Source organism: Fundulus heteroclitus, chromosome 8, assembly GCF_011125445.2.
Source record: "Fundulus heteroclitus isolate FHET01 chromosome 8, MU-UCD_Fhet_4.1, whole genome shotgun sequence".
In the NCBI taxonomy this organism is placed as follows: domain Eukaryota; kingdom Metazoa; phylum Chordata; class Actinopteri; order Cyprinodontiformes; family Fundulidae; genus Fundulus; species Fundulus heteroclitus.
In genome coordinates this window covers 32492947-32507051 of record NC_046368.1, presented here as the reverse complement: position 1 = coordinate 32507051, position 14105 = coordinate 32492947, and the positions used below count along the sequence as shown (strand labels likewise).

Genomic DNA, 14105 nt, shown 5'->3' with positions numbered 1-14105 from the left:
GGCATTGTAAAATCAAACATTGAAAAATGAAACATTGAAAAATCACTTGCAATGACTTCGGAAACGAGATTTGGCATTGAAAAGTCAAACATTGTTAGAAAGTAAAAACTTACGATGGTATTCTCATTTTATGCTGCGGCTTTTTTTCAATGAGATGTTTTCAGTGCCACTGCAGAGTTCCTTCAGCTACGACGTCACTACAAGCTGACACTGTCTTCCCGTCTGGGGCGGGGCTAAACTGAAGGCCCCTTCATGGGCTTTCTGTTTTTCCGGTACTCCTCATCATCTACCTGCTGTCACTGGTTTAGCTCCATGTCACTACAATCAATAATTTAACTGCAGGTAGAGGATGAGGAAAAGAACAGTTACCGTATTTTTCAGACTATAAACCGCACTGGATTATAAGGCGCACTAAATACATTGCTTATCAAAGTGAGCGCATTTTACCACATAAAATCGGCCAGTAAGCACAAGTACGGTAATCATATATAAGGCACACCGGATTATAAGCCACACCCTCAATTTTCGATAGTATTTAAGGATTTTAAGTGTGCCTTATAGTCCGAAAAATATATGGCATGTTAAATTTTCTGCTTTTATGACCTTTTTGTTGTTTACACTAAATAACAAACAAAGACATCTTCACAGTTGTAGGCATGTTCTGTAAATGACATGCTTCAAACTCTCGAACAATCCGGTTTAATTCCAGCAACAACAGGTGAAAAATGCCAAGGGGAAATACTTTTTGAAGGCACTGCATATTGATTTTTTTTTCTGTGGAACGTGAAAGACATTGATCACTTTAAAAATATAATGTGATTTAAAGTGGATTGCAACGCTCTTCTTTCATTCATAGCAATACATCTACCAGGAAGTGTGGAACTTGTTCCAGCAGATCAGTGTCAAAGCCAGTTCCATGGTTTACTCCACCAAAGACTACAAAGACCACGGTTACAGGTGGGTCAAAGTCTAAAGCACATGTTCACTCAGGGTTTTGCCATAGCATTCTGGTGGTTCTACGCTGCCCAGTTATTTTTTTCGGTATGCGGTGCATTGCAAGAATATTCACAGTCCTGAATTTGTTTTTGTGTAAGAAGAGGCTGTGGTCAGGAGAGAGCAAACTGACCCTGAAAACGCCAACCCCACAGTGAAACACAGTGGGGTCAGCCTCCTGCTTCAGCAGGGACAGGGAAGCTGCTCACAGTTGATGTGAAAGTGAACAGAGCTAAATAAAGGGCCGAAGACTTGAGACTGGGGTGGAGGGTCTCCTTCCAGCAGGACAACAACCCTAAACATGCAGCCAGAGCTAAAGCGGGATGTTTATTCAAATTCATATTTCAGCACCAGATTCTCTCTGTTCAGTCTGACTGAGGAGACACATACCCCAAAACATGAACAGCTGTTATTACAGTGAAAGCTGGTTCGACAGTGTATCAGATCGATGTCTACTGTGGTTCTTTGTCAAATAAAATTCCAATAAAATATGTTGAAGTTTGAGGTTGTAACATGACAAAAGGTGTCAGACGGGTAGGAATACTTTTGCAATGCACCGTACACCATCCAGCTAGATTGCCGTACGTAATAACACATTGGTAGTTTGAAGCCGGACATACACTGTACGATATTTTCAATCGCTGTACTCCGATGCAGCTCAAACTGTACGACGAAAAACCGCAGGGATTAAAAGTTCACAGATCTTACACTGTACGGCGCGATGGTCTGAGGTGATCTGACTGCTCACACCGTACGTCCAAAAACCACACGTCGGACTCGGCCTCGTAGAGAGATGGCGCTAATCGGACTCGTCTGTTCTGAAACCCAATGTAAACAGTAGAAGAAGAAAAAGATGGAGGTGTCCATGCTCATTGTTAAATATGAGGCTGACTAGAGCGAAACGCACTGCTTTGCCAATTCTACGAGATGCTCCTCCGTAGTTTGACTCCGTGTCACACGTACCTCCGCCATGTTTCTTTCCACTCCGATGTTTTCGTATGAAAAGAAGACTGCACATGCGCAGTGCGCCAGGTTGAAGAACCGTCCGATTCCTTATTAGGGTGGTGGTCGTGAGAGGCTGATCAGCACTTGTTACCCTATGTGTACTACACGGCGCAGGACGCACAATGCAGCTGAAACTCGATCCAAAACATTCTCGCACGACTGAAGAATCGGCCCAAAAAGGGTAAACAATGGTACAGCGTATGTCTGGGTTAATTCTGCAGACAAATGGAGAGAAAGCCTCTTCAGTTTCCATCCACACAATGGAAGTTTTTATTAGAAGTGAACTGTAAATGAAACAGTGGAGAGCTGTAGATTAGGTGTGGACACATACGACAGCTTTTTTTTTTCTGAAAGTATAGCGCTGTATGTTGGTAGTGCATCCTAAATGCTTCCCTTTTCTTGGTGCAGACACTGTTCCCTGGCTGTTATAAATGCTCTGGGTAACATAGCAGCCAACATGCAGGCCGAGCAGATGGTGGATGAGCTCCTTGTCAACCTCCTAGAGCTTTTTGTGCAGCTGGGCTTAGAGGGCAAGAGAGCCAGTGAGAGAGCCTCAGACAAAGGCCCAGCCCTGAAGGTAAGCTTCTCATAGCCGTTGGCTTCCATGCATGTTTAGAGTGATTTATTTAGCAGCAAGCTGATTCTGGCTTTATCTAATGCAGAACGCATTTCATCCTAGATGTTCAGTTTTCACCTCTGCAAATTGAAAATGTGTTGCTGTGATTTCTTTGATCCCATCTGTGTTTTGTAGTCTTATCCACTTCATATAATCTCTACATTTGATCAGATATCTAAGGCTACATACACACCGCAGGGAAATGCGACCCATATCTGTCTTTTTCACAGCAGTGAACGGCCAAATTCCGATCTCTTCACCCTCCAAAAAATCTGATTTGTGCCACTTCCTTGTGTGGTACTAATTCAGATATGGAGCAGATATTTTTCAAAGCGTCTGCTGTCTGAATGGTCATGTTGCATTTTATCATTAATTACCATATATTCACCATTACTTCTGTAAGCAGTGCGCTGCTCTGTGACGTCTCCTGCTGTTATCGGTGCATGCGGGTCGCTTTACGGTCTTGAACTGTTCAGACAGCAGCATGAAGGCGGTCACATTTAACAGTCGTATGAACGGCCACCTAAAAAAAAAATCAGGTTTCAGCAAATCGAATCAGGATTGAACATCAAGACCTGCTGTGTGAACGTAGCCTAAGTCCCACTTTGGGTCCCCTTTGTTGGCTTTATTCAGGAGACTTTTTACCGCAGGTTCTTGGAGAGAAACCTTTACAATAAAGCCCGTCTTTAATATCCACTAGTCTTCGCATAAGAAGGCTTTAGGTACCTGAAGCAAACCACAATAACAAGCCTGAAACTTTTAGGTTTGCCTAAATGTCCTCTTTGATTGGTTCCCTCTCTCTCTCTCTGCAGGCATCTAGCAGTGCTGGGAATCTCGGTGTTCTCATCCCAGTTATTGCTGTTGTAAGGAATTCAGATATTCTCCATTTCGAACAGTTCAACTCTTTGCTTATTATGTGTTCAGAACCTGTAAACTGCACCATTTTCTATTATACCTGCTGCATATTAAACCTCTAGGCATAGTTGTGGCCTTTTTTAAAACACATTAATCCTGATGGCCGCATCGTTTACCCTCTGTGCTTTTAGCTGACTAAGAGGTTGCCACCAATAAAGGAAGCAAAGCCGCGGCTGCAGAAGTTGTTCAGAGACTTCTGGCTCTACTCTGTTGTCATGGGATTTGCAGTGGAGGGCTCAGGTACAAGTTCACGCAACTATATACTTTTATTTCATTTTATCAATTTATATTATCACTTTTTCCAGTATTGGGATTTTAGTATTCCAGACTGAAGATTAAATTAAAGGTTAAAACGTTTTAATTTCATGGTCTGTTTAGGGTTTTTCAGAGAAATGAAGATATATTGACACGAAACTCCAGATAATATTCAGCCAACCCTACTAAAATAACCATAGATAATGGCAGCCAAATGTGTGCTGTTGAAAAATGTTTACATGTGTATTTTGGAACAAGGGGAACATCAGATGACCAAGAGGCCCTGCAAAAGATAGTGAAGGGACCTGAAAAAATGTACTGAGCATCCCAACTCTATTGCTAAGATTTATTTTCTTTTATCTGTTTAATGGTTTTTCATGCTAAAACTCACATAACGTGGCCTCAAGGCTTCTTGAAACTCATCCCAAAAGCTTGACACACCTGTGCTTGGGCAGCTTGGCCCAGTCCTCTGCAGAACCCTTGAAGCAGGTTGGATGGGAAAGATTTTCAAAACTCTTAAGAGACGTTCAACCGGATTCAAGCCTGGGTTCTGGCTCGAGGTTGTCCTGAAACTACTCCTTTGATATCTGGGCTGTGTTTTCGGGTCTTTGTCCTGCTCAGCGATGAGCTGCCGCCCCACCCAGAGGTCAGGTGGGCTCTGGAGCATGTTTCCATACCAGATGTCTCTGTACATTGTTGCATTCATCTTTCCCTATACCTGGATTAGTGTCCCAGTTCCTACCTCTGAAAAACATCCCAGGATTATATACCCACCACCACCATGCTTTACTGTAGGGATGGTGTTGGCCAGGTAAGGAGGAGTATTTGGTTCCCTCCAAACATGACGCCTGGCATTCATGCCAAGGAGTTCAGTTTTTGTCTCATCAGACAAGACAGTCTTATGGTCTGAGAGTCCTCAGAAGAGTCCTGGTGGTTCCAGACTTCTGTTATTGAAGACGGTGGAGCCCATCATCCTTATTTGGACCTTCAAAGTATCAGAAATCTTTCTGTTCTTATCCCCGAGACCATCCTGTCTGCTAGGTCGACTGACAATTCCTCTGACTTCGTGCTTTGTGCTCTGACCTGCACTATCAACTGTGGGACGTTCTTTAATCAGGTGTGGGCTTTTCCAAATCCTGTCCAATCAACTGAAGTTATCCCACGGAGACCCTATTGTAGCTGTCAAAACACACCTTTGGGGTGGGCTGTGTGCATCAACCCCAGAACAAAAGCCCTGAGGACAAATAGGAGCTCCAAATTGAACGTGCGAACCCTAATAATACTACCAAATTATTCAGAAAGGGGCAAGAGCAACAAAGTCATTGTTTTATAGTGGTGTCACAAAGCTCTGATCTTAAGTTTATCCAAATGTTTGACTGAGGTCATGCAGTTTAAAATTGAGGGGAGTGGTGGCCTAGTGGTTAGAGCACAGAGGTTCTGAGTTCAACTCCCACAGACTGCAACTCTGGGTCCCTGAGCAAGACCAAAAACCCCAGATTGCTCCCCGGGCGCCGCACAGTGGCAGCCCATTGCTCCCCAAGGGGATGGGTTAAGATGCAGAGAACAAATTTCGTTGTAATGTACGTTTCAATGACAATAAATATGATATTACTATTACAATTACTATTACTAAAAGGCAAAATACCAAAACTAAGGAAATGTATGTATGTATGTAAATTGACAAATTTGAAAACAAAAAAACATTAAAACATTAATGATTCTTCTACTTAGCCAACACAAATAATTCTGATAATCCTAAAACAGAAAAAGTTTAGTCGTATTTGTTGGCAACAAAAAGGTTCTGTCTTATTATACAGAAAGTTATTTAATTATATGGTTTGTAGTTGTTTAAGCATTCCCTGGACTGATTCCTCCCTTTCAAAACAACCAGGTCTGTGGCCAGAGGAGTGGTACGAAGGAGTTTGCGAGATTGCGACCAAATCGCCGCTGCTGACGTTTCCCAGTGGAGAACCTTTACGCTCCGAGCTGCAGTATAACTCTGCGCTGAAGAACGACACAGTCACTCCAGTATGAGGACTCACACACACACACGGCCACACACACACAAACTTACAATATTTGACCTTTGTGACGTGCTACGTTTCAGGCAGAGCTGAACGACCTGCGCAGCACCATCATCAACCTGCTGGACCCTCCTCCAGAGGTGGCTGCTCTCATCAACAAGCTGGACTTCGCCATGTCCACGTACCTGCTGTCTGTTTATAGGCTGGAGTACATGAGGTAACGCAATGCCTCCATAGCAGAAGGAAGTCTAATCTTTACGTGACCTTTACATGAGTAACATGACCACATGCCTTGTTGTTAGGATGCTGTACTCTCTGGACTCCGAGCGCTTTCAGGTCATGTTTCGCTACTTTGAAGACCGAGCGATACAGAAGGATAAATCTGGTAGGCAGACAGAAAGTGAAAACTGTTCTCTGAAAGACAGATGCTGTTCCTCGTGCATTAAATCCCTATTTTCACAGGTATGATGCAGTGTGTGATTGCTGTGAGCGATAAGGTGTTTGAGGTTTTCCTTCAAATGATGGCTGAAAAAGTAAGTGAAGTTTTCGCCTCAAGAACTTTGCTGATGTCTGTTTTGTATCTTAAAGGGAACATATCAGGCTTTTAAATCCTTCATTTCAACAGTTAAATCATTCATTTGTGGTCTATATCAAGTGGAACAGCAAAGCTTTGGTCTGAATTCATCGTTATTGTTGCCCTACAGCTCCTCTTTGACTAACCTGACTCTAGCCATATGGATTTCGCTCCGCCTAGCTCCACTCACATCCATCTGGGACATCTTCCATAGAGAGTGATTTCTCCAACCAATTTTATTGTCTAGCCAATCAGGACGCAGGGCTGGAGTTTCATAGATGTGACGTAGTGGAGAAGCGACCGTGACGTGAGACAGACAGCAATGGCGGCTCGCATTGAGGAAGCAAGCGTTAACATTGATGCTGCTATTTCTTCCGTGTTGTCCAATCTACCTAATATTGTTTCATTAAAAGAACATCAGAAAACGCCTCTAAAGGCTTTTGTTGGTGGAAACAATGTTTTCGCCCTTCTCCCAACCGGATTTGGCAAGTTTTGTTAGCGGTTAGCGCAAACCATATTAGGAGGCCTTTAGTCCTCGACGCGGTCGGCCCGGGATCAACTCCGACCCGAGGCGCTTTGCCGCCTGTCTTCCCCCCTCTTCCTGTCAGCTCACTGTCAATAAAACGTGTGCAGCTTTTTTTTTTCCTGCGTCGCTCTCACAGCGTCACAGGTTAGCTTCGGTGTGAGTGGTTGAAATAGCACGTCGATAAAGATGACAGACAAGTGGCTTATCCAATCATATGCAAGGATTTTTGATAAGGCCCAGCCTTCAATAAAGGCAATTCCTATGGAGAGGTCCCAGATGGATGTGAGTGGAGCTAGGCGGAGCGAAATACATCTGGCTAGAGTCAGGTTACTCTTTTACCCCTGTTCTGAGCTGCATCTAAGAGCAACCTGTTTTGGTGCCGTCTCTTTAAATCTAAAGGAGGCCCTTCACACCCCGCTCCCCTCCTTGTCACAGAGTGTTCCACTCCACTCTGTTCTGCCATTTTTGTAGTTTGCTGGGGAACGGTGCAATGAATTTTGTGGACCAAACAAGTGAAGATTTTGATCCACTTGTAGCTTTGGCGTCCTTCAGGTTGGACTACAAAATTGCAGCAAAAGATAAAAAAGGCGGATTTGTTTGGCAGCTCTGCTGCAAATACTGTAACATTATTGTTCAAAACCTAATAGAAACTGAGAAAATTGAACCGTCTGAAAAATATGACCCAAATTGAGTATAAAGATATCTACACATCACCTGGACAGACTACATAAAATTTTTCTTCACTCCCTCCAAGTATACAACAGAACATATTTAAGGGCTAAAAAGTGGATTTTGCCTAATCTGTCCCCTTTAAGGGTCTGTATGTCTGCTTTTAAAATGATTTTTCTACTCTTAGAACGGATGCAACACATTACTACTTGTTTACAAGCCAGATGAACTCTTCAAACCAAATACTACAAAAATAAACATATTTATTATAATGCAACATGATGATATAATATTATGAGTTGTGTATGGTGTAACTGAAGATACAGGATTTTTGTATACATTTTTACGTTAACCACTGTTAACATTAACATGTGTCTGTACAAAACTGCTTTGTTTACTATGATCTAATCATGAGCGAAGAGTTTGTTGCTTTATCCTGTGAGAGGATGAAGAGGGAAGACTGTTGGATGCTTCTCCAAAGGTCCGTGACGAGGTGAAAGAGAAAACAGTCTTTGCTTTAATTAAACAACATCTGGTTCCATTTTTTTAGCCAAAGACCAAAGCTCATGAGGAGGAGCTGGAACGCCACGCTCAGTTTCTCCTGGTCAACTTCAACCACATCCACAAGCGGATCCGCAGAGTGGCCGACAAATACCTGTCTGGTCTGGCTGAAACGTAAGAAAGTTCTTCCTCTGGAAATTGCCACACAAATTCTGTCATAAACCATCAAACATCTCCGTCCTCAGCTTCCCCCACCTGCTGTGGAGCGGCCGGGTGCTGAAGACCATGCTGGACATCTTGCAGACGCTCTCCCTGTCCCTCAGTGCAGTGAGTGATGATAATATACGTGTCAAGTTTGTTATTTGCCACCCAGATCTCGGGCTTTATGGACATTTCTGGTGTGTTGCAGGACATTCATAAAGACCAGCCCTATTATGACATCCCAGATACCCCCTACAGAATCACTGCCCCAGATACATGTGAAGCCAGAGAGGTAACTTTGGTTTACGCTGACAAAGATTCATCATTTTACTCATCCAGTTCTTTCCACTCGGGGCGATAGTCGCTCCTCGTCCGAACGACCGGACCAAAAATCAATCATGACCTGGTTGCATTAACAGTTTTGCTCTCTGTAATATTTAGAGCATCGTGAAAGATTTTGCTGCGCGGTGTGGAGAAATCCTTAAAGAGGCGATGAAGTGGGCTCCCTCTGTGACTAAATCCCACCTGCAGGTAATATTTCCCATCACCTCATTTTCTGCTGTGTCGTACTGAGTTGTGGAGTCCAAAGCAGACATTAATGTATTTGTTTAGGTAAAAAAAAAGACAATTTTTATTTGTAGTTATTTTGTTTTTTCACTATACCTCTAATCTTGAATATTATTTATAAAATATTTGTTGGAAAGGATATAAAAGTTAACTTAGTTTATTTTTAAATACCCTATGTTAGTCTTTATAATATAAATCTGAGATGTTAAGCATGCACCAAAGAAACTAAAGTTTGGACCTGAAACGTGTTTTTTTTTTTTTTCCATGTGGTGTCAGGAGTACCTTAACAAACATCAGAACTGGGTCTCGGGTCTCTCCCAGCACACGGGTCTGGCCATGGCAACAGAAAGCATCTTGCACTTTGCTGGCTACAACAGACAGAGTACCACTCTGGGGGTGAGTCCCAAACTGCAGTCTTGTTGCTACTTATGGCTGTTTTACTTTTTTAACTTGCTTAACGTTGAATAACTAGTTAATTTTAATCAGTCAAGTAGACATAATTTTAATTTGTTTAGCATTGAAGATTTAAACAGAAATCCTGAGTTTTAAAGACCAGGGAAGAGCCCTAGAACATGGCTCTGTGGGATCCCAGGTCTTGAGAGGATTATTTTGTAGTAGATATGGAGTTCATAAATGCACTTGGCTTCCATCACCTTCTCATTTAGTCCACCCAGCTGACTGAGAGGCCATCCTGTGTGAAGAAGGATTACTCCAACTTCATGGCATCCCTGAACCTCCGCAACCGATATGCTGGAGAGGTAAAACAACATTGTTTCAGGCACCATCAAAGTTACATAATACAATACACATTTTTTTAGTATTTACACTTTTGACTTTAACTCTAATGTTTCTATTTCTGAATCAAAGAATGAATGTAACATAATTAAAGAGGTGATTATAATTTTTACAATTCTTTATAGCAGCTGCCTTCAACCAGCCATTGTTCATTTTCATTCAGATGCTGCTTTCAGGTTGAATAAATCCAAAGGCAATCAGTGTGCGAAAATATCTGTTGCTTTTGTGGCACTTTAACAACTTTTTTTAGTTACCTGTAGTGATAATTAGGGGTGTAAAAATACATCGACCCACATTGATATATCAGTTAAATGATTATTATTATTATTATAAGAAGAATGCTGTTTTTGATTTAAATGTCTGATACCCGGAAAACTTAGAAATAAAATTCAAGTCATGTTTTTTTGGCGAGCTGATATTAATGTAAATATTAATGTTGTTGCATCGTCATCCAAACAAATCGATATATCATCATATCATAACAAAGCTAGTGAGTTACACCCTAGTGATAATTGAGTATTTAGTATTACTTGTTATAACATGATAAATTATGACCCATCCATCCGTGACTATTGACTACACTCCATTATCCTGGCAGGGTCACCAGGGCGGGGGGCTGGTGTCTATCTCCAAAGCATTCTTTAAATGTGTGCATGTTAGAGATACATTAATTAGAGACGTGCGCGTTCTATATTTAACAGCTTTTGAATAGTCCTTCATTTTTTTCTAAAGAGGGGCAGCATAATTGTTTCCCTTATGATCTTTGCTGTTTTTTTCTGTAGGTTGCAGGTATGATCCACTTTGCCCAGGCAGTCAGGGGACAGTCGGACCTGACCCGGCTGATGATCAAACAGATGGGAGAGGCTTTAGACTCTGCTCAGCCTGAGGCCTTCACCGAGGCCATGTTCAAACTGGCCGCCTTGCTCATCAGCAGCACGGGTACGACTCCGTTGGTCTGCGCTGCTCGTGTCTGTGAATGCCTCGTCTTCAAAGGCTCTGACTTAGCTCCCGGCGTATTTCGTGTACAGACTGCGATCCTCAGCTCCTGCACCACCTCTGCTGGTCGCCCCTCAAGATGTTTACAGAGCACGGCATGGAAACCGCCATCGCGTGCTGGGAGTGGCTGCTGGCAGCGCGTACAGGAGTGGAAGTGCCGGTACGTTGTTCGAAGTGTCTGTTGTCTTGTTAGCGCAGCTTCTCTGCATACCCACGTCTTCTGCTTGTGTCCAGTTCATGCGGGAGATGGCGGGAGCGTGGCAGATGACGGTGGAGCTGAAGATGGGCCTGTTCTCTGATGCCCAGGTGGAGGCTGATCCTCTTGCTGCGTCAGAGGAAAGTCAGCCTGTCCCCTGTCCTCCAGACGTCACCCCTCACCACATCTGGATCGAGGTCGGAAAAAGTCTTTGTGCAAGAAGATGTCCCTGTCATCCGCGTTTTGCCTTTACATCTTTAGCTTTGTTTTTTGTTTTTTTCCTTTCTAGTTTCTTGTCCAGAGGTTTGAAATAGCCAAGTACTCCAGCGCTGATCAGGTGGAGATCTTTGGCAGTTTGCTCCAGCGCTCCCTGTCCTTGGATGTCGGTGGAAGTAAGAGTGGCGGCCTCAACCGCCACGTAGCTGCCATTGGGTCACGTTTCAGGTATCGCACCCTTTAAGGCTAGTACAGGACTTTGCAAAAGCATTCATACAGTCCTCCATTCTGGCTGAACAACAACAGAATCTATTGTATTCCTCTGGGGTTTCAGTTGAAGCATGTTCCTATAGAGTCCAACCTTTTTCCTCTTTGCAGACACTCTTCTTCCAATATAATGATGCTTTGTGTATTTTGCAATGATAGAGACTCACTCCAAATATTGCAACCCTATTTGTGGTAAAAGATATTTCTTCTCAAGGGATTAATGCAAATCTAAATCATACTTTTTAGTATTTATTTGTGAACAATGTGAGAAACAAGCAGCCGATTTCTCCCACTCTTCATTTATGTTCAACATTTTGCTGGTCTGGGCCATGAAACCCCAATAAAATGCTTTCAAGCTTGTGGTTGCACCATGACAAAATGGGAAAAAAGAATCAAGCTGTACGAATACATTTGCAAGGCATAAATGAGCTGAGTAGAAAGGATTGAGTGAAATGACTAGAGTGGTTTATGATAGCTATATTTCTCTGTGTGTTAGGTTGCTGACTTTAGGTCTGGCTCTGCTGCACTCTGACGTTGTCACCAATTCAACCGTGAGAAACGTCCTCCGAGAGAAGATCTATTCTACAGCCTTCGATTACTTCAGGTACATTAAATGATGTCAACGCCGTAAGTCTCCAGTAGGGGTCGCTAGGTGATTTGATGCTGATGTGCTAATAAGATTTAGTGTCTCCTCTACTTTCTTGTAAGAGTTCTTATAAAAATCTGACTTTATTTTTGTAATTTTTCAACATTATTCTCGTAATATTATGACTTTATTCTCACAATTTCCCAAAAAAGCCCCCCCCCCTCCCTTCCAATAGGAGGTTACCATTATGTGGCGCTGGGATTTTGGGGGTCGCAGGCTAAAAAGTTCGGGAACCTCTGGCACTTTAACTCATAACTTCATATTACCTGTTAAAAATGTGACATTTTGTGTAGTGTAGTTTTCCCATGTAGTTTTTATTCAGGCTGACATACGGCGTCATCAGCATGTCAGAAACACAAAGCTGCTAAATGCGTACCAAGTTACATCCGAGGTGCCTCGCGTCATTTAGTCAGCGAGTGTCTCTCCTCCGGTCTTTACAGCGTATCTCCGAAGTTTCCCACCCAGGCTGAGAAGCGTCTCCGCGAGGACATCAGCATCATGATCCGCTTCTATGCCAGCATCCTGTCAGACAAGAAGTACCTGGCCGCGTGCCAGCTGGTCCCACCTGGTGAGCTTGGTACTACCTCAACCCCGAGCACTCTCTCTGCTGGGATATTCGGATCGCTTATCGTGTCCAGCACTTCTCCGATATCTATCTTAAGTAAGCCTAAAGCGGTGGAGCTCGAGCTGCGCTGCGGTAGGGGCATGTTGTCACGTGTGTCGGATTTGACACGGCTTCTCCTCACAGCGCTGTCTCACTCTAAATTTTCCTACTTTCAGTTCTCTGATTCTCAAAATCTTTTTTTTTTATTTTTTTTTTGTTCACTTTGAATTTTGCTTTTAATGCGGCTGTGAGGAAAAGCACAAATTTGGCATCAACGTCATGATGCATGATTATTCATCAGCCCCACCCGTCTGCCCCTGTCCTCCACCTGATCAATTTGGTCTCAAAAGAAGCAACCAAATCCTAAAAGAAAACGGTCGTTTTCTCCCCCTCCATCTAAGTAAATCCTGTCCACTTCATTCCCGACGATCCAGAAAAAAGTCCTGGTTTCATACTCATACCCATCAGACCGCATCAGGTAGCTTAGACCTCTAATCCAGGCCTGGATCAGACTTCTCCAACGTCTGACCGAGTGTCAGTGGATTAGGGCAACTACTGCCTCCATATCCAATCAAATGCTCCGTTTTCAGAATGCATGAGCATCACAGCAGAAGACTAGAGCAACACGACTCATCTCGCTTTTCAAAACAAACCCTCATCATCGACTGTGTTGTTTATGGTTTTTCATTGTTCAGTAGTTGTTGTGTGTATAGTGCACTGCACAAGTATTCATAACTGTTGAACTTATTTTTGTTGCATTAAAACCATAAACTTCAAAGTACTTTTATTGGAAGAAACCGCATCAATAAAACACACTGAGGTTTGTGCTTGTAATGTGGCAGAAATGGGAATCAGCGGAAGAGTTGTGAAGGCTTTTGCATCCTTTTCCAAGCTGAACTGAACGATGATGTGCTCAATTCAAGTAGCGGCCTAAAACAAGGCTGCTTTGGCTCCGTTTGGTCCTGATTCTGTTCGTCTGTGGACAGATAATCAGGACCCCTCCTTGAACAGTCTGTCGGTGATGAACGCCGCCGACATGCGGAGCAACGTGGATTCCAGCACGCGGTCCCAGCAGAGCGGCCAGGGATGGATCAACACCTACCCTCTGTCCAGTGGGATGTCAACCACGTCTAAGAAGTCAGGTAGAGCGCCGTCATACACATGGACTAGAAGAGGCCAGGGACCTTCTAAAGTGACTCAAGTGATAATCCACAATGTTTGACAGGTGGATTTACCCGACTTGAGCTTTTATACAGTCCTGGGCAAAGGTCTGGCTCCTTTGTAAAGTCGTCCTACACAATAACTGCCCAGGCTTTCTCACAGCATCTATCTGGATGTTCTTAGTTTCACATGGGATGTTTTTTTTTTGTTTTACTCTTTATCCAGGTTTTGTTTTAATGGCTTATAACTGACACAGAACAGAACTGACCCCCCCCCCCCCCACCCCTCATATTGCCAGGCGATGTGTATATGTGTAAAGAAGGAGGGTGTGGCCTAAGGAGATCAGCACCCTGCACCCCCAAGTATGCGCAATTGTTG

The 14105-nt window shown here is 43.3% G+C and overlaps 1 protein-coding gene across 2 annotated transcripts in view; it reads left to right on the top strand.

Moving 5' to 3' along the window:
- The window catches only part of pi4kaa (phosphatidylinositol 4-kinase, catalytic, alpha a), a 43200-nt gene that overhangs the window by 13492 nt on the left and 15603 nt on the right, over positions 1-14105 (top strand). Inside the window, exons 17-37 of one of the 2 annotated variants that reach the window (XM_036140646.1) lie at positions 857-957; positions 2407-2575; positions 3427-3477; positions 3661-3769; positions 5676-5812; positions 5892-6025; positions 6111-6193; positions 6271-6341; positions 8128-8252; positions 8324-8405; positions 8488-8571; positions 8721-8810; positions 9123-9242; positions 9512-9604; positions 10424-10580; positions 10670-10797; positions 10872-11030; positions 11123-11277; positions 11813-11920; positions 12403-12530; positions 13553-13708. In XM_036140646.1, the coding sequence (XP_035996539.1) occupies positions 857-957; positions 2407-2575; positions 3427-3477; positions 3661-3769; positions 5676-5812; positions 5892-6025; positions 6111-6193; positions 6271-6341; positions 8128-8252; positions 8324-8405; positions 8488-8571; positions 8721-8810; positions 9123-9242; positions 9512-9604; positions 10424-10580; positions 10670-10797; positions 10872-11030; positions 11123-11277; positions 11813-11920; positions 12403-12530; positions 13553-13708 (2440 nt within the window). Of the gene's footprint in view, positions 1-856; positions 958-2406; positions 2576-3426; positions 3478-3660; positions 3770-5675; positions 5813-5891; positions 6026-6110; positions 6194-6270; positions 6342-8127; positions 8253-8323; positions 8406-8487; positions 8572-8720; positions 8811-9122; positions 9243-9511; positions 9605-10423; positions 10581-10669; positions 10798-10871; positions 11031-11122; positions 11278-11812; positions 11921-12402; positions 12624-13552; positions 13709-14105 lie in introns of both variants that reach the window. The other variant, XM_036140645.1, reaches the window with a different exon arrangement.